The sequence below is a fragment of the Copadichromis virginalis genome, linkage group LG14 (genome assembly GCF_057382275.1).
Source record: "Copadichromis virginalis isolate Kocher_CV1m ecotype Utaka linkage group LG14, C_Virginalis_male_GT1.1, whole genome shotgun sequence".
NCBI classification, from domain to species: domain Eukaryota; kingdom Metazoa; phylum Chordata; class Actinopteri; order Cichliformes; family Cichlidae; genus Copadichromis; species Copadichromis virginalis.
This window is the reverse complement of record NC_140631.1, coordinates 12,991,310-13,017,647: the sequence shown is the minus strand read 5'-3', so window position 1 is coordinate 13,017,647 and position 26,338 is coordinate 12,991,310. Positions and strand designations below refer to the sequence as shown.

The window sequence follows — 26,338 nt, the reverse complement described above, 5'->3', positions numbered from 1 at the left end:
ACAAGCTTGCAGAAATAACTTTTCCACAAATACACTATATTCTGTCACGGGTGGGCTTCACAGGTGGCACCAAATATTAGGAACGACCCACTTGCATTGGCTGCATAGTTTACCGCTGTTACTATGGCGAAAGTGCTTGTGTTCTCTTTATTTCAGAAAATAGCCTGGGGAAAGTTTTTTACGATTACGTTTCTGTTGTACTATTAACGCGCAGGTAGGGATTTTCCACTCGGAGTACAACTGCAAGCCCATTCTCAGCGTACAACAAATCTTCAAAGTAAACGCTTTGGTTACCTTTGAAGGGAATATACTCGCATGTAAGCGATTAAAGCACATACAGTCCCCATTTCCTGCTAAGTCCTATGTGACGCTTGTGTCGCTAAAAAAGTGCTGCACGTGATCTTATTTTGAAAACCGGACGTTTCGTATGCGGTAAATCTTTCAGTTTTAACTTTTGGGAGCGCTTGCTTATCTTCCACAGTGCTGTGCAGGAAATACAGAGGAAGTGAGAAGGATGCTTCCTTTTGGAAAGAAACTAAAAAAAAAACCAAAACTACAGACGCCAGTAGTGAGCGTTATTACTTTAGTTTAATTTTGCCTGCATTTACAGCTGAGGTTATTATTCATGCGATTTAGCTGAGAAACCCACAGAGGCTGAAAATGCTGGCTAAAGTTGAGTATATCTAATGTTGTCCCTTTCTCTGTAACATGATTTGCATACATGGGCAAAAAGTGTTCACACTGAACAATTACTCCTTTGTAAGCTACTAGCAGGAAATGTTGACTAATTAGGAAAACAGTGTAAAAATATTTGTTTTATTTCCTTACTTTGTTACAGATAACAGCTTTTTAATTTTAAGCTAAATTTTGAGTAGAACTACACTAAACTAAGTTAGATTTTATATTCTTGAATAAATAAAGAGTAAAATGCGTGCAGTAGAGATGTAAATGTGAGCAGGGAAAGGGACTGTGCCCTTATAAAGTATGTGAATCGTCTTCATGAGCTAATGTTGTCTGCAGTTTTCAAACCCCGCCCAGCCGCCACGTCAAAGACTTAGCCAGGAGTCCATAAACGAGCGCACCCCGTGGTCACACTGACAGACTGTCGGTGAGATAAACAAAGAGCCGGCGACTTTCCTGGACAACAGTTGACGCTCCTCAAGCTTCTCGGCAACATGGAAACTGGTAGGTTGAATGTCACTGTGTCCCCTCTCAGTGTTTGTGGCTGCCTGGATGAGTGGAGCTTGCATTTGGTTGCAGGAGAATGACAGCTGACCGAGCTAACCCGTTAGCATTCACTGCGTTAGCATGCCAGCCTGCTAGCACGACTTTATGCCGTCCATCCCTCTGTGAGCTAGGTTGACAGTTCACCCCCCGACGGGTTATGGGGTTGTCAGCACGGTGCCAACATCACAATCTTAAATACATTAATCTTGCTCCTCTGCTCAGGCGTCAGGAACTCTTTCCAGGAACGGGATTTATTAGCCAGAGAGTAGCTAGCTCGTCTTGGAAATGCCACAGTGACTCTTTAAAGTCGTGGCCATTCATGGAAGTGAGAGTTCTGTTTGGGGAACCCTGCTTTTTACCAGAAAAGAGAATAGTTTCATTTATTTTTCAGTAGATCTCAATAACCACCCCAATCAGCCGAGGAATACTCCCTACTTTGTTTTACAACTCTTTTTATGCTCATGGGCAAAGGTTGACTTTTGAACTTGAACCTAATGTCTGTGTTAGCCAGCTGCCCTGATTTACACAGCAACATTTAACAATAAAAAATACGTTGAAATTAAACAAATTAAAAACATTAAGAATTTCAATATTGTCTTTTTTTTTTTTATTGTGAAGCTGACAGCAACAATGACCACCTCCTAAGCCTGTTTCCTTTTTTTAAAAGTCTGTATTCCAGCTCTATGGAGCAGTGATAATAAAGTGCTTGGCTAATGTAAAGCCAGCTGTAAGAGCACTGGTGTGTAAATTTGCAAGTCACCCTGGCTGCCTGTGCTTGGCCCCTTTCCATAGAAAGCCACCCTGATCTCTGTCCTCACCATTCATGCACTCAGTTGTTGGCTAAAAGCCTGGCCAACTAACTTTGTTTGGGCTGAGTCTTTCCCGTTTCTTCACACACAGGTGCACACACTCCTATCAGATATCTATTTAAATAAGATGCTGGCTTTTACTATTACATGCTGACCCTTTGACACATGTCCTCCTCATCTATCCATACTGATCAGTGTCATAACTTTTAGCTGTTGTGGCTTAAGGAAAACCGTGTTGCGCTGACACATGACTGAGGCCGCACTCCCAGAATACTCTTTGCCTTAGGCTGGCTTCTACATTTTTTTTTCTCCCATTTTTCTTTTTTTGATAACGCAGCAGCTAATGAGATTTGACACTGTCCTAATCTGCAATGGTCAGTGCATTTGAGCTTTGTGTTGATGGAAAATAACAGAATGCAGCTGAGCAAGAGATTTGAACTCGAGGCAGCATGCATGACTAGGCAATGTCCCTCTCAATGTTTAATTGCTCTATGCTGTTATTTGACGGAATAAAACACACACACACACTAGTGCCAGTTTGATTCTGTATGTGTGCACACGCACACCCCTTCTTACCCACATCCAGTGGGACTGGACGGGCTTTCCAGTGCATTCCTCTCACAGATGGAGCCAGATGAGTGATCCCAGCAGCCAGCTCTGACCAGCCCTCAGCTCCCTGGGGCAACTTGTAGTAGTGCTACTACAAAGCTTTCTTCATTTTAGTCCTCTTTTGCTGGTACTGCCTCTCCATGTACCCAGAATATTCTTTATTCTTTATCAGAGGGCTAATCTTAATCGTATAGGGTACCTTTTATAGATTTCAATGTAACCTCTGTGTGGACTGTGGAAAAAAGAAGTGAAGCACCAGGCGGTTATGTTCAATAAAGCATATGGTCTTAGTTTATGACTATCGATCTGGTATTAGAGGCATCTTTCTGACATCTGAGTGCATGAGTACTCAAAAGATAGCTCTTAAGTGGGAAGTGTGCATGTTTAAACCGCACAGTTGAGTCATGGGAATTGGAGCGGTAGGAAATTCCACTTTTGGATGCAGACAATCTGTCTGAATGTCTAGCCATATTAGCTTTCCTATAATGTGCTAACTTTAGTTGTCCTCCCTCTCCATCCCTTCCTATTTTTTTCCTCTTCCCCATCACACTCCCTGTTTCCCACTTCTTGTTCCTAAAGGTTTGAGTCAAGAGAAGGTAGCAACCTTTGTTAAGCGGATGCGGTCTGAGCCGCGTTATCTGCTGGCCCAGAATGTGTCAACCTGCATCGACCCGTTGGAGGTTTGTCTTCACCGGCAGACTGTACAGGATACTGTGCACATCTTCCAGCACTCTATCCCCACAGAGGGCAAGCCCATCACCAACCAGAAAAACTCAGGTAGGACATGATGTAATACAGTTGCATACACATGTACTCTGCACAAGATGCATGTTTAAAGTGTTTGTATTAGCAGGGCTGAATGGCTTGGGTAAGGTGTTCCTGAAATGCCATGTTTCAGGGGGGACTGGCCATCGCCCAAAAGGATTCAAGTTTCCAGCCACGTGCCCTTCACAGTGCCAGGTCGATGCCAAAAGTGATTTTTGAAATTAGGGTTGTTCAGAAATCAGTTTTGATTTATATCATTAAGGAACTCATTAGCCTGGAAAGCTTTAGAGTGTTTGCTGAAGAACCCCGTCCTCATAGCAAAAAATGGCGGGAGTTATGAGGTGCTAACTACGGCACCCCTGTGCCACCCATGTGCCATTTATCCAAAACTAGTCAATGATCAGCCAGGGGCCGCCTGATGCTTTATGCTCTTCTTTATGTGTCGGGGTGCCACTTATTGTCTGTTTCATTTAGAAATCATTCCCATTTTTAGTTTTCATTGTCATCTTTGAATCCGCCGCCAGTCATAGATGCTCAAAATGTTTACACCTTGTTTGATGGTGATAAATAAACTTCTATGTGCAAAATATTTAGCAGTAACTTAAAACAGTTTGTTTTATGTGTTTATTTTTAATATCAAGAACGACGTGGATCATTTCTACATTTGCATTTGGGTGTATTATTCTGTACCTGTCAGTCAACCCAAACAGCTGCTTAATAGAGCAGGGCGATATGGCCAAAAATATTTATCACGATATATATTTGAAAATTTGCAATAACGATATAACTGACGATATAATTGATGCGAGACAAAATACAACTCCACAACATTACTAGCGCAAAAAGACAACCTTCCATTTATTTTCACTTAAACAAGAAGCTGGTTTTTATGTACATTAAAGCTTTATAAAAATTTAACAGTGCAAATGCAAATTCCTTGCTGAAAGTTTAACCAAAAGGCATTTCCAGTAGAAATGGGCTGACATATCCTGAGCATAACCATGTATAATATCCACTGAAGTTAAAAAGAGGTGCTTTGCAACATTAAACTGCAGTGTGCAGTACGCATTTTTCGGACCATAAGGTGCACGGGATTATAAGGCACATTAAGCGAAACAAAGCAGTCAGATAAATCAAACTTTATTAAACTCATTCTTCTTGCTTCCTCCACTTCTGTACCATTGATTCATTAATGTTGAATTCTCTGGCAGCTGCTCTGTTCCCATGTTGTTGCAGTATATTAATGACTAACCTCGTATTGTGGATGGATTATCTCAGTTGTTCTCCTGACTGAAGTTTGGTCCGTTTACAGCATCCTGCCATGCGATTACATTTGTCTCTAACCATGAGGAACCTTCACGTTAACTTTTATAAGTGGAAAAGTGTTAGTGTTCGTCCTCCAGCTTCACTGTTTATGTTATGCTAACATAGCTGTGTCGCTAGCGATCACGTAGCACATCCTTATATACCAGCTAGCCCAACTTCAGTAACCCTACAAACGTCACTGCTGTTTAGTTTCCTGTCTTCATTTATGTTGGAAGTGATAGCAGAGCTGTACGTTTGATTTTTTTCAGAAATCTCTCAGTCAGAACATGCTATATCATGCTTAGGTAACTAGCGAAACTAGCGAGCTAACTTCCGCTAGCTTGCTGCTAACTTCTAACTCCGTTAAATGTAATAACTTTTGTTTTCATGGATGCCTGGAAGTTAAACTTCATAGTTACACCTGGTAAAGCAGCAATGCTGATCGTTTTATTAAAGATGAAAGAATTTAGACAGTTTTTAACTCTCAGTGCAGCGTTCGTTTGACCTGAAGAGGGGGGGTGTAGGACCCAGATTACTCCCAGATTTAAGAGCATCTTAGTCCGACAAATACGACAATAACGACGGCCGCTTGCATGTTCTGCAAAAAAAAAAGGTGCTTTGTCGTGTATCTGACGGACAAACACCAAACCAGTTCCACATCACTGAAGTTGTACCATTTTTACAAACCAATTCTGGTTCATCTGTTTCACTCAACAATCGGCCATGTGCGTATGAAAACAAAGGCATTGCGCATGCGCGTTTTACTTATATTCTATCGCGATATTTCATTTTCCTATCATTGTCTAACATTATACCGGTATTACCGTGAACGGTATAATATGGCCCAGCCCTACTGCTTAACACACTGAATTTAGTAATGTTGTATATTTGTCCTCACAGCAACATTTTACAGTTCAAACCGTTGACAGTTGGCGCACACCGGTTAGTGATGTCATTTCTGAAGCAAATAACACTTTATTTTTCCTAACATATAATTTGATTGCAGTTGTACATGACAAACGATGAATAGACATGGCTGGATATTTGATTAATTATTGCCAGGAGTGGGAATCACAGTCTTAACTCAAGATATGACAGTAATACGTAGCCGATGATAATAATAATGCTATGATTACACAGTGATTCTGTAATAGTCAAAACATTACAGCTGATTCTTTACGGTATCAGTGTATTGTGACACAATTATCTGTGATATTTACTCAGATAAAAAACAGATTTTCTATGGCAACCTCTAAAGGGGGCAGATGAAAGAAGAGGGTTTGACCTGTCGTTTAGCTGGACTGGAAGCAGCATTACTTTTTATTTCCTTATATTGTCAGAGGGAGTGTGTAATGTGGAATATATACTGTATATTAATCATTGCTGTGGTTTCTCTGCATGTATGTAAAGTACGCCACACTCCCTCTTTCAGAGCTTCTGTCATAATTTATAGTTTTTGCATGAAATGTAAAATTTGCATTGTGTTTACATATTTTTCTCACTGAAATAACAAGCTTATTTTCCCCTTTTTAGCATGTTTCACTTGCACAGTTTGGCATTAACCTCTGGTGGGTCAGCTGACACATCTTTGGGTTGGCTTGTTCTACTATGTGGATTTCAGCACCTCACAGCCTTCATGAGAGATCCAGCTGGAATGACTCATGTGTTGGTGGGGATGGTGTGGGCTACCAAAGTTAGTCTTGCCTCAAAAATAGATTAAATAAGAAAGAAATTAAAGCCACATTAAAAGAGAAGGCTGCTGTTTAGAAACGGATGAAGCCGTGTATCAGCCCCTGTTGACAGCCATTGCTGCCCTTTAATTTCAGCATTCAGCAAATTGAAAACCTTAAATTTCCACCCAATTATTAATTAATGAACCACCCAATCGGTCTCAGCTGCAGAAATCCTGGTCCACTACAGCCCTGTTATTCATTGAAGGGAAGGGATCTAATTAAACAAGCGATCCTAGTCTTTCAGGGTTTTTGTGATACTTGTTATCATCACAAGCGCACAAGGATGGCTTTATATTGCTGTTTGCGCATTAAGCCTTTACTAACCTGCATATTTCTAAATCTGTTTTCTCTTAATCACTAGGGAGATGTTGGATCTTCTCGTGCCTCAACGTCATGCGACTGCCCTTCATGAAAAAGTTTAACATAGAAGAGTTTGAGTTTAGTCAGTCCTATCTATTTTTCTGGGACAAGGTAAGACACACAGTAACACCACATATTGGTTATGGTTGTGGGCTTTTTCACTCCTTTACTATTATTATTATTTTGGTACATTTCGGTGATGTAACATTCTGGTAAATGGATGGTTTTTGTTGTTTTGGAGTTGGGACACTGCGTGTGCATGCATGTGCCACTGGTGTGGTGTTATTATGCTGCACCTTTTCTACTATACAGTCATTGTCCCACCTAAAACCCCCTTTTGTGCGTTGTTGTCAGTGCTCCACCCGGACCAACGTCACGGTGACTCCTTGTTGATTTTTTTTTTTTTTTAAATGCCGTCATCGCTCTCTTTTAAACTGTGTGTATTTTTAGCAGGCCCATCATAAACACACCCCTTCTTTGTGGCAGGTGCCAGATATGGGAGCTTCAGCTACTGTGGTATTAGTAGTAAACAAAGAAACAGTAAAACTCTCCTTAAGTTATCAGCTATTGCATTAGATTTTTAACTAATTTCAATAAAGTCTTAAATGAAAACTAATTTTAACAAATTACAGTTGATGACAGTAGCTCTTTAAATATGTAATAAGTCTAATGATAGCTGAACGATGCCTCTCTGGTACCTTTTTTTTTTTCTTCTTCTTTGGTTTTGTTTCAAGTCTCATGTGGTCGACTGTCTACTTTGACAGTCTCTGTTTTTGTTGTTATCTCTCAGATCGAGCGTTGTTACTACTTCCTTCAAGCCTGTGTGGAGACGGCACAGAGGAAGGAGCCAGTGGATGGACGCCTGGTCCAGTTTCTTCTCTCCAATCCAACAAATGATGGAGGGCAGTGGGACATGCTGGTCAATCTCATTGGTTAGTTCTTATCATTGCACAGTGGTTCATGTTAAGTTCATTGAATAACCTGTTCAATGAACTTAACATTGAATAGGTTAAAAATAATATATTAATTTTAATATATAAAATTAACTAGAATAGTGATCCCCAGTTAATTTCATACTGGAAAGTGAGCTTCATTGGATTTAAAATCCCTGGCCTGTTATTGTCTTAAAAATAATATTATTTTTATTATTTAATTAATTTTTTTAATGTTGTGCTGTCTACAGAGAAGTATGGCGTCATTCCAAAGAAATGCTTCCCAGAGTCACACAGCTCAGAGGCCTCACGCAGAATGAATGACATCCTCAATCATAAGGTACTTTTGCACACTTCCTTCAGTTCAAAGCAAACGGAGCTCACATATGTGTCCAGCTAGAAGTCTCATAATGCCAATGAGCCCATCCTGACTGTTTACCTCATGATGTGTTGCAGCTGAGAGAATACTGCCTAAGACTGAGGAACATGGTGGCCAGCGATGCCAGTAAAGGCGAACTGTCTGAAGCTATGGACAGCATGATAGAGGAGGTGAGACTGAAATCGCATGTGCAGTTTCTTTGTTTGCTTGTGTTTTTCTCAGAGCACTGCAAACTTTTATAGGATCACAGTTTGTGCTTGAACGAAGGAACTTCTGAATAAACGTGGGACCTCTAGAGCCAGGCAACTGCTCTAGAGGTCCCACGTTTATTCAGAAGTTCCTTCGTTCCTCAAAGTGTGCTACTTCCCAAAAATTCAGGAACTCTAAGGGCTGAGTTCACCTGGCTGAATGCCCAGGCTCTTTGCTAGGTGGCAGCGTCATATACCCTCTCAGCTACCCCAATACCTCCAAAAATAATTTTTCAGGTAAAAATTAAAAATACAAATGGTTAACCAATAGAAGAGTGTGTGAAAAGCCATTGTGAGTTCTCAGGTACATTTTACTGACGAGTTGTGTGTAAGCTCCGGTTCCAGTCTACAGCTCTAATTTTTTCTTTTCACTCAGTGTTATTTCTTCTTATTAATTGATCAAGCTTCATTCATCAGCAGATTTAAAGACATGGGTTTGAGGGGGTTCTCATCTTTAGTTGATCAGAGTTGTGACAGGTGGACAGATTTGATGGCTGCAGCAGTGGAAATAAAAGCAGAAGGGTGTAAAAGAGAGCAGAAGTTGGTAGTTCTGTTGTAGTTTTAGAAACGGGAAGTAAGACCTGCAGAGACACAGAAGTGTCGAAAGCGAATGGAAAATGTGCAGCTCTTGTAACATTGTTCCACTTTTACCAGAAGAGGGAGCTGTCAAATAATACATAACTGAGATGCTCAGAGCAGGCTATATGTATTCAGTGTGTCTATGAACAATTATTGTTAGATTAAACATTACCTGGTGATGTGTTCAATTTCTATATGAAGTTGTCAGCAACTTTTAATTTATTACAAAGCAATAGTTCCAGTTTGTGACATCTAGTATGTAGGTATCAAAATTTCCCAAGTCCAATAAGAGAATTTGAGATTTTTAAATTCCAATGATAAATAATTGGTTTTATAGAAATGCATTTATAATATCCCAGCGCTATAGTTAAACATCAGTGCACGTTGCAGAGACATGCATTTGCAGACAAGGTAAAGGGAGAACACAATACTCTGTCAGCGGTCCCCAACCCCCGGGCCTCGGACCGGTACCGGTCCGTGAGTCGTTTGGTACCGGGCCGCGAGAGTTGAGGCTCAGGTGTGAAATGTATGGTTTTTAATCGGTTTTCAGCGTTATTTTGTTATCGTTTTTATCGTTAACTCGGTTTTCCTGGGTCTTTTCACGTGTGTTATGAATAAATCTTCTAATTTTACTAATTTTATTTTGTTGTATTTATCCGCGACACTTTAAAGGCCGGTTCGTGAAAATATTGTCGGGCATAAACCGGTCCGTGGCGCCAAAAAGGTTGGGGACCGCTGCTGTATGTTTAAAAAAAGTAAACAAAAACAAATGCATTTCTGTTGGCTCCAGGCTCATAACACTGACAACATCTTGTTTATAAATGATTAAGGAAAGGTTTCCTTTAAATAGAACCAGACAAATGTTGGCATTTGTCTGCCGATGCATGATGACTTTTGTTTTTCTTACAGTGCTCATTCACGTTTGACTTTTTGTAAAGGCAGTAAATGCATCTTGGGCCTTTTTTTTTTTTTTTTTTTTTTTTTTTCTCTCTCTAATGTGCAGACAGTGTTTTGACCTACATTTTGTGTTTGTGTCCATTCACCTGCACACTACCTCTCATGTGACAAAGTTGCTGATAGTGATCTTGTTTATGGAACAGTCCGACGTCTAATGCTGGACAGTGATGCTGGTTTACCTCAAAGAGACAATACAATAAAAGGTGTGCAGGCACATGTAAACAAACACATGCAACACGTCATGAGCATAACACGTGTTTAAGGGGGACTACATGTGGTACACAGTGTGCTTGCGTGTGTGCTTTCTGAACACTGGGCAAGTTGCACTATGTAGGTGTGAAGCTTTATTCACGGCTCTTGTGTATGTGGGTGGGTCAATCGATCAATCAGTCAAGCTTCCGTTGAGACAATTGGGTCCGGTTAAGCAGCTTTTGTTGTCAGCTGTTAGGTCGTTTTGTGCTGCTGGCTGTTTGCTTGTTTAAACAGTCGCTCGGTGGATGCCCAGCCATCAACACAAAGACATGTACATCCACCAACACATGCTGTGCAAGAGTAAAGATGGAGGACCGGGTGGGAGGACAGAGGTTTGTCAGCATGTTTGTATGTACACCTGGAAGTGTTTTGTTTTGTGAGGCACCGCACTCATTTCTTTTTATTTATTTTTTACAAAATGGAACCAAATTATTCTGATCGCAGTTCATAATGGGATGCTCCCAGCAAATGCAATAAGGGAATAAATGTTAAATTTCTTTAAACTTTTATTCTGTGAATGGGGTTATACCATAGTTTCTGTATTTGATCATAAGTCTTCTCCATGGTTTGCTGAGATTAGTAATGAGTTTTGCTTTCACCATCATAACAGACATTTGTTTGGATGGTTTACTTGAAGTGTTGAGGTGTCTTTTTATTTATTTATTGCTTATCAGACGAAATTGTATAATGATTCTTATATCTATCCATCCATCCACGTGTCCAGTTCATTGATTATGTTTAAACGATTAGTCAACTAATAACTTTTAACGTCATTGGGTCAGCACATGGGTTAGCACTCGCAGAAAGAAGGTCCTGGGTTCGTATCCGCCACCTGGCTGAGGCCTTTCTGTATGTAGGTATGAGGGCATGTTGTCCATGGGTTCTCTCAGAGTACTCTGGCTTGTCCTACAGTCCATTCACCATTAGCCCTGGGACAGATTGGCACCCTGTCAAGGGTCTACCCTGCCTCTGCCTCGTGACAGCTGGGATTGGCCTCATCCCCATGTTGCTGTAGCTTTAACAACATTCCTAAATAGTAACTCTGTAAATTAGGATCAAGATGTCAAACCTTCGATGACAGACATTTTACCAGAGGCTTTGCAGCCAGTTCACAATACCACCATCCAAGCCAATAGTGAGCCCAAGTTCATGCAGGACAGGCAGGCTTTAAGAAACCTGTGTTTAAGATTAAAAATTCACTGTTTATTTCATCTCGTTTAGAACCAAAACAGTGTTTGTGGACACAAGAACCCTGTGTACCTCCAGACTTCTGTCTGAAAACACAGTGTTACTGCTGCATGTTCATGTGGATTTACATCCATGTGTGCACACGTGTTTCTCAGGATTAAAGTGCCAGTCCTACTTGGGTGCATGTGGAAGTGATGCTGTCCACCCGCCAAACGTGGCAGCTGCGCTTGTGCCCTGGTCTTCATCACCAAGCCCCACACACAGTCCCGTGACAGAAACCCTGGGTCGCTGCTTCTGCTTCCACTTACTGTACCTGGGGTGTGCTTGATTTGAATGAATCTCTTTGCGTGTGAAGAATCAAGTCTTGTGTGTGCGTGTTAACACTGCTCAGGCACATTGACTCAAACCACATAACATTTATTTAAGAACCTTGGCAAAAGAGCCTTAACCCACTTCATAATGCACCTGCAGAAACGGCGTTCAAATCACCACTGTGCGCTGACAGTTTGTCGTTATTGCTGCTAGGATTCCTGTGTCCATACATGCGTTGTTGAGGCAGCCTTCTTCTTTCATGCTCTCTCAGATGTGCATCGGGGTTTCTCTTCTGTCACTTGTGTGGACAAGTAGACAGTACAAAGGCACAATCACTGGAAACTATACATGCACATGCAGCACTTCACACACATGAAACATACACAGATGGTATTCCTCACGCCACCACCGTACCCTTTCCATGCTCCATTGCGTCATGGAATCAGAAACACCATGTGCGGCTCTGCTCTTGGCTCTGAATACAGAGAGAGATTCTTAAGACAAGTCTAATTTACGAGACAGCCATCAACTCGCAGAGGAACCCTCTTACCACAGCTCACACACCCTGCGCTGCAGGCTGTTGGCTCAGTTGATTTGTTGTTCGATGTGGGTGGGTTCCTACATATGTCTTTGTTACCGGCTGCAGTCGTTGCAGCCTCAGAATAGTCACTTTAGAGTTGTCCACCCACATTTCTTGAATTTTTTTTTTTCATGCACAATTGCAGGAATTTAACAATGCCCACATGTGTTGCATGTTTACAAAACATGGAAGTTTAATCAAAACCTCACTCATTTTTATCCAAACTGTTTGCATGGTGTCATTTGCTTACACTCACAAGTCCAGCTTCTAGACAATGGTTATAAATTTATGTCAGAGTAACAACGAGGTGCATGGTTTTCCTCAATTCGGCAAATTGTGCCAATCCAAGAACATTTTCAACCATCAAATGTATGTTTTAACCCTTTACTCCATAAAGATGACTTTTGACGCCCTCCTCTGTATTGTTAACGAAGAGATTTGACACTTGGATGTAAATGTATATCCATAAAGACATGGTTTCTATTCAATGACCATTAGAATAGGGATACGGATTAGCACCAGTAAAGCTGATCACTCTCACTAATTTCTGATGCACACTCATTCATTTTGTTCTGAAAGCAGGCCTGATATGACAGAAACCGCTCAGTTTGTTTTTAAAGCAGAAACAAGGATTGCAAGTTAAATCTGTTGCTATAGCATGTTACAAATGTGGAAGTATTGACGGCTAAATTAATTTTTTGTGGTTTTTGTACCAACTTTTGTGAATTATTCTTAAACTGCAATGATATTAAATGTGTAAATTGCTTTTTAATCACTTCTTTCAGCTTTTGTGTACGTTTTACTAATTCGAGCCAACTCGGGCCAGTGTCTTCAACACTGGAGCGCAGATGCTATCAAGCATTAGCCAGGGTTAGCCCCAATAGCGTGCATTCGGCTCATTGTTTGTACCAAGACATGCAAACTCACTATGTCACAGAATGGAGACAGACCTGAGGTGGGTCTTCCGCTACAGACTGAGCTGAAAAGAAAGCCGCATGTTGACAAACTCCATCATAATCACTTACAACAGCTGGTTCCTGAAACCTGTTAACAGTTCAGATGTTTAGAATATTAAGATATGAATGACATGGCTGTTGAAGTTAGAATCTAAACACGGATGGAGCCCTGCAGATTTTTATGAACAACGCATGTTGGGTTTAGGAAAGAATCGAGGGGCTTTGGCTCGGATCATTGTAAACTGTCTCAAAATAGGAATTTACAAATCTTTAGACAGTTTAACTCACTGAAGTGGTTTCTGAGAGTCAAATTAGAAAAAGCTTGCAACTTGGAGTTGTGGAAATTAATTTCAAACCTACTCTGACATTATCAAATCAGACACATTACATTGAGATGTGAAAGAGAGAGCCCAATATTTTGCAAACTTGCTATTCTGTATCCCCCCCACCTGTCCCTCTTTCCCCATCACTCATGCATGTCAGTCACTGAGGCAGCAGGTGTTTCTATATTGATCCTGTTCTCATGTCATTGTCGCTGTTTATTCTCTTGACTAAGGTCTCCTCTCCTCACAGTCGCTTTACTTACATTGCCAGGTCCGATGAGAATGTACAAGGCTGGTGTTAAGGGCGACACTTGCTGTATGTGTCAGGGCATCAGAAAGAAGAAAACTGTAAAGCAAGTGGAAATGTTTCAATTTGTCAGGAGAGATTAAATGCAGGAACCGGAGGAAAAGGGAGTAGAGCCCGACGGGTGTTTTTTAAGACCTAGCGAGTGGATGGACACCCTGGTATGTCCTCCTGCCCACAGAGCAGTCTAAATAAAGTGGCTGAATTGGGTAGTTCGGAGGTGTGGGGAGCTTAAGCAGATGCTTTTGTTGACTCAGCGCAAGTGTGTATTTTTGTGTGCGTCTGTATTTTTGTGACTTTACACATTTCTGTAACAAAGAGGGGATTGGTTTGTTTGTTTAAGACTGGCCTGAATTTATGCCTTTTTTCCACTATGTGACCATTTCTGGAGTGGGGCTCCTACATTCTACTTTATATAATGGGATATTTAAAATGTGTGTAAAGGTCAGGAAAGCGCTGCCACAGAAGCTAGGTTTCCTTTAGTCCTTTAACACACACACTGAAGCGATACATTGCCAAGGCAATGTGTCACTGTCTAGTGGCCCTCTTTTTATCTGCGGCGAATAATGGTCTCGATACAATGATTAATTTCTCAGTCCCGTATTAATCATATTTCATAGGAAAAGTATGTGCTCAGTCTTGGGAAAAGAACAGAGGATGGGAGTATTGAAAAGCTTAAGGGGGAAATTCCAGAGATAGCTATATCAGGGGTTAGGAGGGCCAGATTGACAGACGGCCCAGTCCAAACAACCTGATTTAGCCCACAAGAACTCACTCTGAACTTCTGCACTGAAGGAAGACGCACATGGCGGAAGGGCAAAGGGGTGTGTGTGCTGCAAATGGAAAAGAATGGAAGCGCAGCAGTGGGAAAATGCAGGGATAATTGGAAGAGGTCTTGGTACTCATCAAGGGTATGCAGGGATGGACAACAGATGTTTGCAAATTAGGAATATTGAATATACAGGCCCAAGTGAAAGCGGTGGCTCCCTCCGTCTCTGTAGTTGAGGTGAATTGGTAGGAATCTCTGCTTGCCTTATTAAAATGTAGAGTTTGCTGAAATGTGCCATGTTTGCTTTAAACTGTCTACAAATGCTAAATAGACTTTAAAGCCAAACCTTTATCTAAACTGTCTTTGTGCTGTGCAGGTTTTCCGAGTGGCCAGTGTTTGTCTAGGCAGCCCTCCTGAGACCATCTGTTGGGAGTACAGGGACAAGGATAAGAACTTCAATCGCATGGGACCGCTCACTCCTCAGGAGTTCTACAGGAAGCATGTGAAACCCCTATACAACATTCAGGACAAAGTAAGTGACCCCCTTGGACACCACAGATGGAGAGCCTGTAGATTTCTGTGGTCTTTGTGTAGCTGTAGAAACTCTGATCTTGTGTGGTTATTTCCTCTATCCCCAGGTCTGCCTTGTAAATGACCCTCGACCCCAGAATCCTTATGGAAAGCTGTACAGTGTCGAGTTCTTGGGTAACATGGTTGGTGGTCGCAGCACTCTGTACAACAACCAGCCCATCCAGCTACTGAAAAAAGCTGCAGCTGAGTCCATAAAGGATGGAGAGGTACGTTGGCACAAGTGGGCACAACTCCAGGCACAGATGTGTGCACAACTGTGATTATTGTTTTGGTTTTTTTTTTTCTTTCCACCCATCTTAGGCTGTGTGGTTCGGTTGTGACGTTGGGAAACATTTCCACAGCAAGCTGGGCATTAATGACATGAATGTGTGAGTATAACTGAAGGATGTCCAGTGTACAGTATATGAACAAATCTCCAACAAGTGTTGAAGTAGGGATTTATCTTAAGATAAACTTTGGCATACCAAACAAAGAAACTGGATTTTTCTCCCTTCTCTTACACTTAAGGATTAGAGGAACAGCGGGAAAATCTGTTTTGTTCACTTGACTGTGGTAAAGGTATCTTTAAAAAGCCTTAACAACAAAGGGAACTATTTTTATCTGTGCCACATCTTCATTTGACTGGACCAGACAACATCTGCCTTTTTGAGGTGTCCGTCTCCCCACGCAGGAAAAGTGCCCATCTTTGCCCTTCAGGTGCAGCAGCAGCAGCATCTGTGTCTGAGTTCCTGGCGCCAGGCTTAAATTTGCCCGCTGAACCAAACCAGCATGGTGCCGAATGTCTGGTTTCATCTCCACTGAAGCTCATCTTTCACACAGATCTCTTCTTGTAACAGTACATTATAACTGGAATGAGGCTGAGGCTTAATGTGGCCTCATTTCTAGACAGACATGCTCAAAGTGGAAATGAAACAGCGGGCTGCCTTTTTAGCTGCAAAATCCCAGCTTATGAAGGCAGCGTGTTTTGTGGCTTTTTATGGTCATTACATCTCTTCCCACTGTTCCTGTCAGAAACAGATTTTATTATTGTTAAAACATGACAAATCACAAATGCAGTAAACCATTTCTTGTCATAAGTGTGTAGAGGAGCTGGAGTTATCACATGATTTTGTGCATTTCATACAGGTTCAACCATGAGCTTGTGTTTGGGGTTTCAGTGAAGAACCTTTCAAAGGCAGAGAGACTGATATATGGCGACTCTCTCATGACCCATGCAATGATTCTCACCGCTGTCACAGACAAGGTACACTCACACAATCATGCAGTACAGGTATGTGACTGTTTGTACACTCGTGTGTACATGCAGTACTTATACAAACTGTCCAGCGAGAACACACACACTCAGAATTTCCCAAGGTTTATTGTATGAAAGTCTTGCCGTGTGTTTACGCTGCTTTAATCCGCTGCAGTTTTTTTTGTAGTGCTGTCAATTCCCCCCTTTTTAAGTAACCCCAGCTGTCAGGACACTTTCTTTCCTCTTGTCTCACTGTTATCTCCCATTGTCTCTTGTTCTCCTTCTGTCTCTCAGGATGGAAAAGAAGGCTATGAAAAGTGGAGGGTGGAAAACTCCTGGGGTGACGACCGTGGCAACAAAGGTAACACGAAACCCTCTTGCTGCAGAGCAGAAGCCTGATTTCTTTGATGTGACGCTGATTGTCAGATGTCAGCCTCTGGTCGGGTGATTAAACTGTCATCTTCCTGTTTGTGTTCCTTAAATTAAAAACAGGGTCTTGAACTTGTAATTGGTTATGTTCCTCTTCACCACAACAGAAACGCAGGGGGCCTTTATTTAAAAAAAAATAAAAATAATAAGAGTTATGAAATTTACAGATCTTAAGTTTGACACAGATTATGCATGCTTATTCAAAAAAGGAATTTCTGCTATTGGCTTCTGTCTCATAATTGTGTGCAAATATCTGCACTTCTGCAGGGCAGGTTATAGCAGAGGAAATAAGGAATGTTAGATAAAGCAACACAGCTCACAGGCAACAGTTTAATCTTTCTCTTTGGACTCGAGTCAGGAATGTCAGGCCCTATGTTGGTCAGCGCTGAATATTTAGGGGCCAAACTATCAGCTAAAGCTAGCTTGACTGTATGTGTGCTTCTCAGGCACAGCTATCAAAAATAGTAATTTCCCAAACATAGGAAATTTCTCATTATTGTCTCAGTATCTACTAATATTAAGTAACGCATATAATACAGAATTTGACTCGCCAAATGTGGAGAACAGTCTCCTTGGACAGACTTACTATGCTCAAACATCCAGCAGGCTGACTTATCTGTCAGATAATTTTTTTTTTTTACATAAATCTCCAAACACCAGCATAATTTTAATGCATTTTAATATACAGTGCCATGTATAACTAATGTCCATTAGTCTTAGGGGGGCTGTGACCTATCCCAGCTGTCGTAGGGTGAGAGGCAGGGTACACCCTGGACAGGTTGCCAGTCTGTTGCAGGGATACCAGATAGACACAGACTACGTCCACAGTAGCCCGGACAGATTTGAAAACGGCCCGCATCCACACTAGCACATGACTAAAATGCGTTAGAAAGTCTCCGTGGGCCAATTTAGTTACCAGTTAACATAACGCCACTAACTGCATGTCTTTGCACTGTGTGAGGAAGCCAGAGTGCCCATGCAAAACATGGGGAGAACATGCAAACTCCACACAGAAAGACGCTGGCCTAGTGGTGGAATTGAACTCAGGACTTTCTTGCTGTGAGGCAACAGTGCTGAATACAGGCCCAGCAGTTAGGCATCCAATTGGAAATGGGATGAAATATCCATACCAGCACATGTGATTATAAAGCACATTTTAATGTGCTTTATAAAGTTATTAGAGCTAAAGGTAAACGTTAAAAATAGCTTCTATGCGTCTCTCTAAGGTCTGAAATGTTTCAAAGTGTGTTTTGGTCCTCAGCTGTTGACATGGAGACCTTTTGATTGTCTAACACACCAGAAGCGTACAAAGAATTTCAACTTTTGAACCACGGTTTATTTTTTTAGTGGTCTAGTTGTTTTTTGTTTTATTTTTAAACCACATATTAGATTTAATTTTGATAACCTGAGTCAGTCATGGAAAACTGTAGGGTGTCTGTCATTAAGTAGGTTTGGCTTCCTTTATGCAACAGCCCTCCCAACACAACAGGTCCTCCACACCACTGCCCCAGATGACTGTTGCTATGCCCACTATTTTATTTATTTATTTTCCTAATCTTCCTCTGATCTTCTCTGCCTTACCGCCCTGTTACTGAGCTTAGGCTTCCACTCCAAATGATGGGAGAGTATTTAAGGTCAGTGGTGGATCGTCTCATGACACACACACACAGACATACAGTACAAGATGTACACATAACGAGACGCACACTTACTCTCAATATTTGCTTGAACCCACAAACCTTAGTGACTGTTGAGAAAACATGTGAAAACCCCTCAGTCAAATGAAGTGTTTTTCATGCATATCTTATTCCATAAACACCAGCAGATGAGGGGAGGCCAGGGCCCCCAGCCCCTCCACAGCCAAATTAATAAAGTTTTTCTTGTGAAAAGAAAAGTCTGAGAAGTGGAGTTCACTGGGTAATCTGGAGGCTATGTTTGTTTGACAAAAGCTGAGGGGAGAAAAGAAGGGAAGTAGATGTGGAGGCAATTTGGGGAAAATGACAAAGAACTGAAGAAATTAAAGAATAGTGAACAAAAGAAGGAAGCCAAGAAAGAAAGTGCTCGTAAGATTTATAAGACTTGATGTCTCCCTTTAGTCTTTTAATATTTCTTCTAACCATAAAAGGATCTCTCAGGAGAGTTTTAACTTTCCGTTTCCTCCATCTTTAATCCTTCAAACAGACGTTGTTATGACTCTGCTCACTTTACAACTCGAACTTTTTACACCGTTTAAGAGTAATATTTTGTCTCAATCGCTGAGAGTTTAATATGGGTTTAAGGATTCTGTAGATTTGTTATTTTCACCCAAACGGTTATCTGCTCTTTCGTCCTGTAAAGGAAACTAACATTTTAAATTTATAAAACTGCTTTTTACACTATGAAAGAGCCCAAGTGTTTAAATAAATAAACAAATAAATATAATTTTAATATCCATTGATCCATTTATTCTTTTCCACTTGATCATTAATTTATGCTGCAAACCTACAGAAGCTGAAATGACCTTGTTGAGTCTACACAAGTGGCTGACTCCACTGCACACATTTATACTCGTGCACTGCTCTGCAATTTCACCACCAAAGTTTCTCTCTTTTGAGTCGACCCATAGAAATATGCATTGGAAGAAATGACAGTTCTGAATGGTCGGTCATTGCAGGCTGTGCCGTCGTGGCTTGTATGGCTACAAGTAATATGGGTACAGCTGCAGTGTGATTACTCAGGTGGTGAACTCGTGATGGTCAGAAAGTCGAGTGTAGAAGGCTGTACATTTGTGACCCTCAAGTAGGTTTTTCTACAGCAGCTATTTTAAGTGTTGTAAATGTCATTGGCAGACGTTCACATGATTATTAATCTAATAAGTAACAAGTGTTTACCCACTGTGTCAGGTTAAAAAGTTGTAAATGTTCAAAAATGTGGCAGCTAGCAGGACAAAATGCAGCATTAGTCATGCTGATAAGGAAAACGGCTAGCTGTTTTGTTTGGTTTTTAAAAAATAAACCATGAAATGAAAGCGAATACACGGTGTATATAGTGTTAGTCATGCTTTTAGGCATTTTGCAGTTTATTTCAGTAGTTAGATTTTGCAAAATGGGATAAAAATGGCTATTTTCAAATGTCTAAATCATTGTCACATCACCTTTTCTCTTTTGCAATATGGATTAAAATCACAGATCCTCTGGACCAGATTGCGTACTTCAGAATAGCTGAATAGGTGGCTCGCTTACACTATACCCATCTGGTCTGAGACAGGACACTCAGCCTATCCCAAAAAACAAATAACACCCAACATTCACACACACACTATGCCACCCAACACGCGGGTTCCAGGAAGCTCACATCAATACACACATGGTTACTGCAGTGAGAACCAGGCAGTATGCCATGTGAGATTTGCGTACTTGGAAGAACACGGATACACAGCACACACGCCACCCCGATACATTGTTTTGAACTGTGCACGTTCTTGCGGTTACCCTGACGTCTTTGATAAGTCAACTTGACAGTTGGAGGGATGCTCAATTCCGAACACACGAGAAAGGGTGGGGGGGAAGGAAAAAAGGAAGAGCTGGAGCAAAAAGGTGGTATGAGGAAGGGGGGGGAAAGAAAAGTAAATGAACTTTGAGTTCAGTGTTTCCAGTTCTAATCCAGCTTCCCATATGGGCCAGTTCAGCGCTAGGTCTGAGCTGCTCTGGTTTCACCGAGCTTCTAGCCTCTTTTATTTATGCGGAAGACGCACACAGACATCTTTGATTTTAATTAATCGTTTCAGTATGGGGCTAGATTCTCATCCAGAAAGTGATCAGGTTATTCCAGCATCCTTTCAGTGTAAGCTCAAGGTAAACTCACAGGAATCTGAACTCATTCATGTTGACCTTGTACGGCTGCACACAGGGACACAGGGAGAGGGAAGCAGACATTGTTTGGTTTTATCAGGGTGTGCATGCAGAGCTGATAGCTAAAGTGCAGAATGCATGCCGTACTGAAGGGTGGGATAGTGTGAACTATAACGGGCGGGGGTCCTTCGTGTCTGCAAAAAGCTCTTTTGCCTGTTGAACAATAGTTTAAAACTAAAGAGCGCTTAGCAGGATTTCAAACATGCATGCATCAACAAAGTGTGCTGGACCATTCTGTTGAATTCTTCTTCCTCTCTACTCCTCCCCTTGCAATGAAAGAAGCATAACCGCATTATCGCTAGATTAATAAAATAAGCTTTGTATGAGTCTGTGTAGTGCTGTCTACCTGTGAGAATTATTTGGAAATAAGTGGACCCCCGAAAAAGCTAGTATTTGAAGAATTTTACAGCAGCTACTTTATACTAAAACATTTGGTGTGTTCCCATATTCATAAAAATCTTTTTAAAGTCTATATCAGATTGTGATATTGGCACAAGAGATGTTGATAAATAATGCTAACTGGCCTCATTTCCTGAGTTCTGCTAAACAATTTCCATTATCATGCAAGTTTTCCATTTCAATGAGAGAGTAGGCTTCTTATCCAGCTCGGTCTGGGTGTAGCTGCTGCTGCTATTGACAGATGTTGGGAGCTGGATGAACGTGCCATTGTAAAGCTTTCTGATGTGTTCAGCCAGCGCCTTTGGTGCTAAACACAAGAGCTGAAGGAACATTCTACCACGCACGAGTTGGCCTATTATTTTTATGATATTCCTTTATGGAAAAAAACATTTTTCATTGTTTGTGTTTTGGCCGAATTCTTCATTTTCTATTAAATCGATATACTGAAAGATAAATGTTTCAACATGGGACTGGACTCAGAAGGACTGAAGATTCTGGACGGCAAAATTGTTAATTTAACTGTGGAAATGATCTCATCATCAAATGTATAAGAGACGATAGACAATAATGGGAAGCAGTTGTACATCTTTGTTTTTTTTAAAGCATAAAAATCTAGATTTCAAAGAAAACTGATTCTAAAGAATTGCATAGCATCTTAATAACGATGACCAAAATCGATAGGCCTCACTTCTGTATTTAAAAACCTAGACGGGATTCATGCCAGTGATCAAAATCAGTCCTGAGATGTGTTTTCATGCTTGTGTTGAGATACTTTGGTTTTCTAAAATACATTATGTGTGTGGGTTTTTGTTTGTTTGTTTGTTTGTTTGTTGCTTTTCAGACACCTGTTTCTACCACAAAATATGCAAACCTTCTAGTGAATTTCAAACCTGAAGTTTGGGTGCTGTGACTCTCGTTGTCTGGTTTCACAGACAATTTTGCCATTTTAAACAGTTAAAGCCTTTTTCTATGTGAAAATTGTTTAGGTCTAGGGTTTAACTTTACCTATTATATTGATCTAATTCTTGACCAGAACCTGACGGACATTTGTTCCTTGTTTTGGTAATTTATTGAAAAGAGTCAGTCTTCTGCTGAGTACTTGAATCACAAGGAGAATCCAAGCAGCTGACCTGATGTCTTCTTGTCTCCCTCTGTGTCTGTAGGTTACCTGATAATGACGGATGACTGGTTCTCTGAGTATGTTTACGAGGTGGTGGTAGACAAGAGGTTCCTGACCGATGATGTCCTGGAAGTGATGCAACAGGATCCCATCGTACTTCCTGCCTGGGACCCGATGGGATCCCTGGCATAGCTAGAGAAATCTAGGTTTTAGCCCCACCCTCTGGTCAATTTGACTCCGCCCTATTCCTCAGCTGCTTTTACCTCTCCAACATTTCCCCAACACCTCCTTCTAAAACGGCCTGTACTTCTAGAAAAAATAATAAAGATTTTGTTTTCTTTTTTACCAGACTGCCTTTGTCTTTTGTCTATTTTTTCTTTCTTTCTCAGACTGCTGGAGGTTTATTCTGTTGCTTACACACTGCATGTATCTGCAATCTCAGCTCTGGACTTAATTAGTTGATTAGCTGCTGACAAATATTGTACATGGCCGTTAAGTTGTTTGAATGTTTTTAATTGAAGTTTATGTATTCCATTTTTGTGTGCATGTGTTTCACCAGGACAAAACAGCAGTTCATAGTTAAGTGCTGGAAGTAACACACTAGTAACGCAATCATATCATAACCTCCCGTCCCTGCAATCAGCACAGTGTAAACCAGCCCCTGAATAGCAAACAGCAGTCCAGATTTTTTTTGGACAGCGACGCAGTTTTCAGATGCAGTTGAAGTTTGAGAGACTGAACAAAAATGTTGTATTAACCCTTTGAGAAGTACAGCCAACTCGATGTGAAATTCCTTTTTTTTTTTTTTTTTTTTTTTTTTTTTAAGGGACAGAGAATTAACTGATAACCAAAAATGTTAATTTGCAACACTTGGAAAATCCTTTGCCGGAAGAAAAACCCACGGACCTACCAAAAGAGCAGGTGTCCTCCTTTGCCATGCTTCACCAGGGCTTTGCTGCAGCCATCTGTAGAGGTGGGTAGATCAACGTCAACACCAGTATTGGTATTGACGACAATACAAGCAGGACAGACAATAGGAACCATGCTTTGTTTCTAAGTTCAAGATGTAGCCCACTGATTTGTGTTAAATAAATTAATTGTAGGAATGAAGAAACGTACCTCCAAACATGCACTGTGAAAAATGTCTGAAATGTTTTGTATTGACTGTCACGTCTATTTTATTTATAGCCTACAGCACATTTAAACAAAGTCAACACAAAGTGCTTTAGAGGTGCATTTACGTTCCAGGTCTCTTCAAAAATGCAATTAAATTTGAAAGCTGCATTTTGTTGTGTTAACTAATTATAGTGGAAAATAAAAATCCCAGTTATCCAGGAGTCATTAAAAGGTGCACAATAGCTACATTGATGATTAGTCATCTCATAAATCATGAAACGCCGTCCTCTCCCAAATAACCTGCTTTTATAAGTTAATAGCGTCTGTGTCTGGTCCTGTGTTTACTTGCCAGCTGAATGATAGGAAGATTTGCAGTATCGCACATCACTAGCTGTCTGCAGTTTGGGGTTTGTTTGTTTTTTTGTTGGGGATTTTCTCCTTTTTTTGTTTTGCACAAAAAGCACTTTTGCTGATCTTTAGCCGCCTCCTTTCTTTTCCTTTTTTTTCCCTCTCCGCCAAGCTGGTGCTGGTTGAGCTTAGTTCTATGTGTCAAAACAGTGCTGTTCCACACCTTTTCTGCAGGTTTGTTTCCTTTTGTTGCAATGCCTGTTGTGCCCTTTTTCTTCTTGAGGCTGATAGTTGATTTGCACTTTGTGCTGAACCATCTGTACCTGCTCTCATAAAATCTACCCTTTATGGCCAAACCTCCTTATTTGTTTATACATATATATCCAATTCACCAGTGTAGTTTATCCTTTAAAAAATGGTGGATTTGTTCCTGCTATCTTGTTTTGCTTTTTGCAGCCTAAGGGTGGTGTGTTTCACTTCCACGTTGACCACATGTTGTGGGTTTACAGAATCGGCTTTTAAATGCCACACTGGAAATCAACTCTAGACTTTGTACTACATTTAATTTAATAAGAAATGACAAAAGAATAGCCAGTCCCAGTCCAAAAAATAGCTTTTGAGTTGATTGTCTGACTGCCTTTGGTCGCTTTAAAGGAGGCTGAAATATATTAAAGAGCTGTCCTTTCAAAAACTTACCTTCAATTTTACATGAGTAGCTTCAAACTGAAGCTCAGTGACTTAGTTACATAAAGAGCATAAATACAAACTTGAGTATGTGGTAGTTAACAGCTGAAACAACCAAAAATGTCTGCATCCAAATAAATATGGACCCAGCTGTGACTGTGAATGTGTAATAATGATTTCCTATCATACCTTCTGTCTGTATCCACCCTGACTGCATATACATGTAAAAGTAAAAAAGCTAAGTTAGCAAAATGTATACTTATTCCCACACAGGATACTTGGGTTAAAGATCCACATAAAAATCCAGCCACTTCCTCTGTGCTCTCTGCTCTTCCTGCTTTAAAACACTCCTGTCAAGGTAAGGAGGACCTCTGACCTCCCAGCAGTTGGTGTGTCACAGGGGTTACTACTTGTCATCCTCAGCAGTGTGGCTAAAGCTAAAAAACAAATCAACATCAATACCCTCCTGGTTCCTGAAAGACTCTTTTGGGTGTTTTTGAAAGAGAAGATTCTGAAATGAATTTCATTATGCAAAGCAGTTTTTGTTAACATCTGCATCATACTGTTAGCGTGATGGTTATCCTCATCCAAGCAGAAAACTGAATTCAGAGTGCACTTCCTGAAGGAGATGTAGTAAAACAAATGTGTAATTTACACTGATTTGAGTCACCGTTTAAGTGGCACTGTAGAAAAACACCAGGCTCTAAGGAGCTTTATACACTTTGTGAGGAGAAGGGAAGATCTATAGCAATCCAAACCTTACTGAATATCGGGCTCCTAAAATCAGAGCTTCAAAATAACATTTAACATGTTTTTCTTGTTTTTTATAAGATACCAAACACTTTCTATGATCCAGAATGTATATTTACTTGTATTTAGTTCTTGAAGTTCCAATGCAGAGGCATGCTGGATATTACTCTATATCTGCAGTTCTCAGACACTGGGCGATAATGTCTTATTTAGAAAACTGGTAATTGGGATGTGGTAATTGTGAAAAGTTTGCATCTGGATCAGGGTGATTTCATCCAGGATGAAAAAAACCCCCAAACTGCAGATAAGTAAGACACATTAGCTAGTCTTAGATTGCACAATGTAGGATTTCCTAATCTAGATCACTGATAAACCAAACTGTTTGAACAACGGGTCCAAGGAAAAACTGCTGGGATGGAGAACACAGACTGACTGAAGGTGCGTAACTGGTACATGAGTGTATTTACTGTGATGCATGTCTGGTTCGGATGAAGCCTTTTATTTTTGCTGCAGGGTCAATAACTCTAGCTGTTGCCACTTCTGCATTTTTCCCTGTCACACTGCACTGCTCACTGGAGACAAATGAGCAGAAGAATAACAATCCTTGAAATATTCACACAAAGGTTAAGCGTGAACTGTTACTCCTACATCCTCCCACCGATCAGTTTACATTTCTTTAATTTATTTTCACTTCTAATAGTTTTATTCCACCCACCCCTTGCCCCCCGCCCTGTCCTGTGTCTGGCACTCCATTTTTCTGGCCTTCACCTGCAGATTATATTTCTTTATAACTATTTCACTTCTACTTACCCCCCTCAGTTTTCTTCCATCTGTCTCAGTCATTTCTGCCAGATGCCTGCAGGTTGACTTGACCCCCACCCAACACACACACACACACACACACACACACACACACACACACACACACACACCACCATTAAGTCAGATGTGAATTATGGCAACATCTGAGTAGTTTTTGAAATCTGTACACTACAGGAGCTAGATATATCATGTAGGATTTAACCGCTGCCTGTTTATAACAGTCAGCGAATGGCCCAGCACATTTTTCCCTAGAAACCACCCCTCAGAGGAATGGCATTTTATCTGGGTTTAATTTAGAGAGGTGTGTAAATCTTAGCTGGTAAATCTCCTGGTTTCACAATATGTTCACGAGGGGAGGGCAGAGTAAT

The 26,338-nt window shown here is 40.8% G+C and overlaps 1 protein-coding gene across 1 annotated transcript; it reads left to right on the top strand.

Annotated features, from left to right (window-relative positions):
• Positions 1-497: 497 nt before the first annotated feature.
• blmh (bleomycin hydrolase) lies at positions 498-22,600 on the top strand. Its single transcript, XM_085479362.1, has 13 exons — positions 498-672; positions 1,021-1,185; positions 3,225-3,422; positions 6,810-6,919; positions 7,599-7,740; positions 7,992-8,080; positions 8,197-8,289; positions 14,964-15,119; positions 15,226-15,384; positions 15,479-15,546; positions 16,304-16,421; positions 16,707-16,773; positions 22,294-22,600. The coding sequence occupies exons 2-13, from the start codon at positions 1,176-1,178 to the stop codon at positions 22,440-22,442; spliced, it is 1,359 nt and encodes a 452-aa protein (XP_085335488.1). The 5' UTR covers positions 498-672; positions 1,021-1,175; the 3' UTR covers positions 22,443-22,600.
• The last annotated feature ends 3,738 nt before the right edge of the window (positions 22,601-26,338 follow it).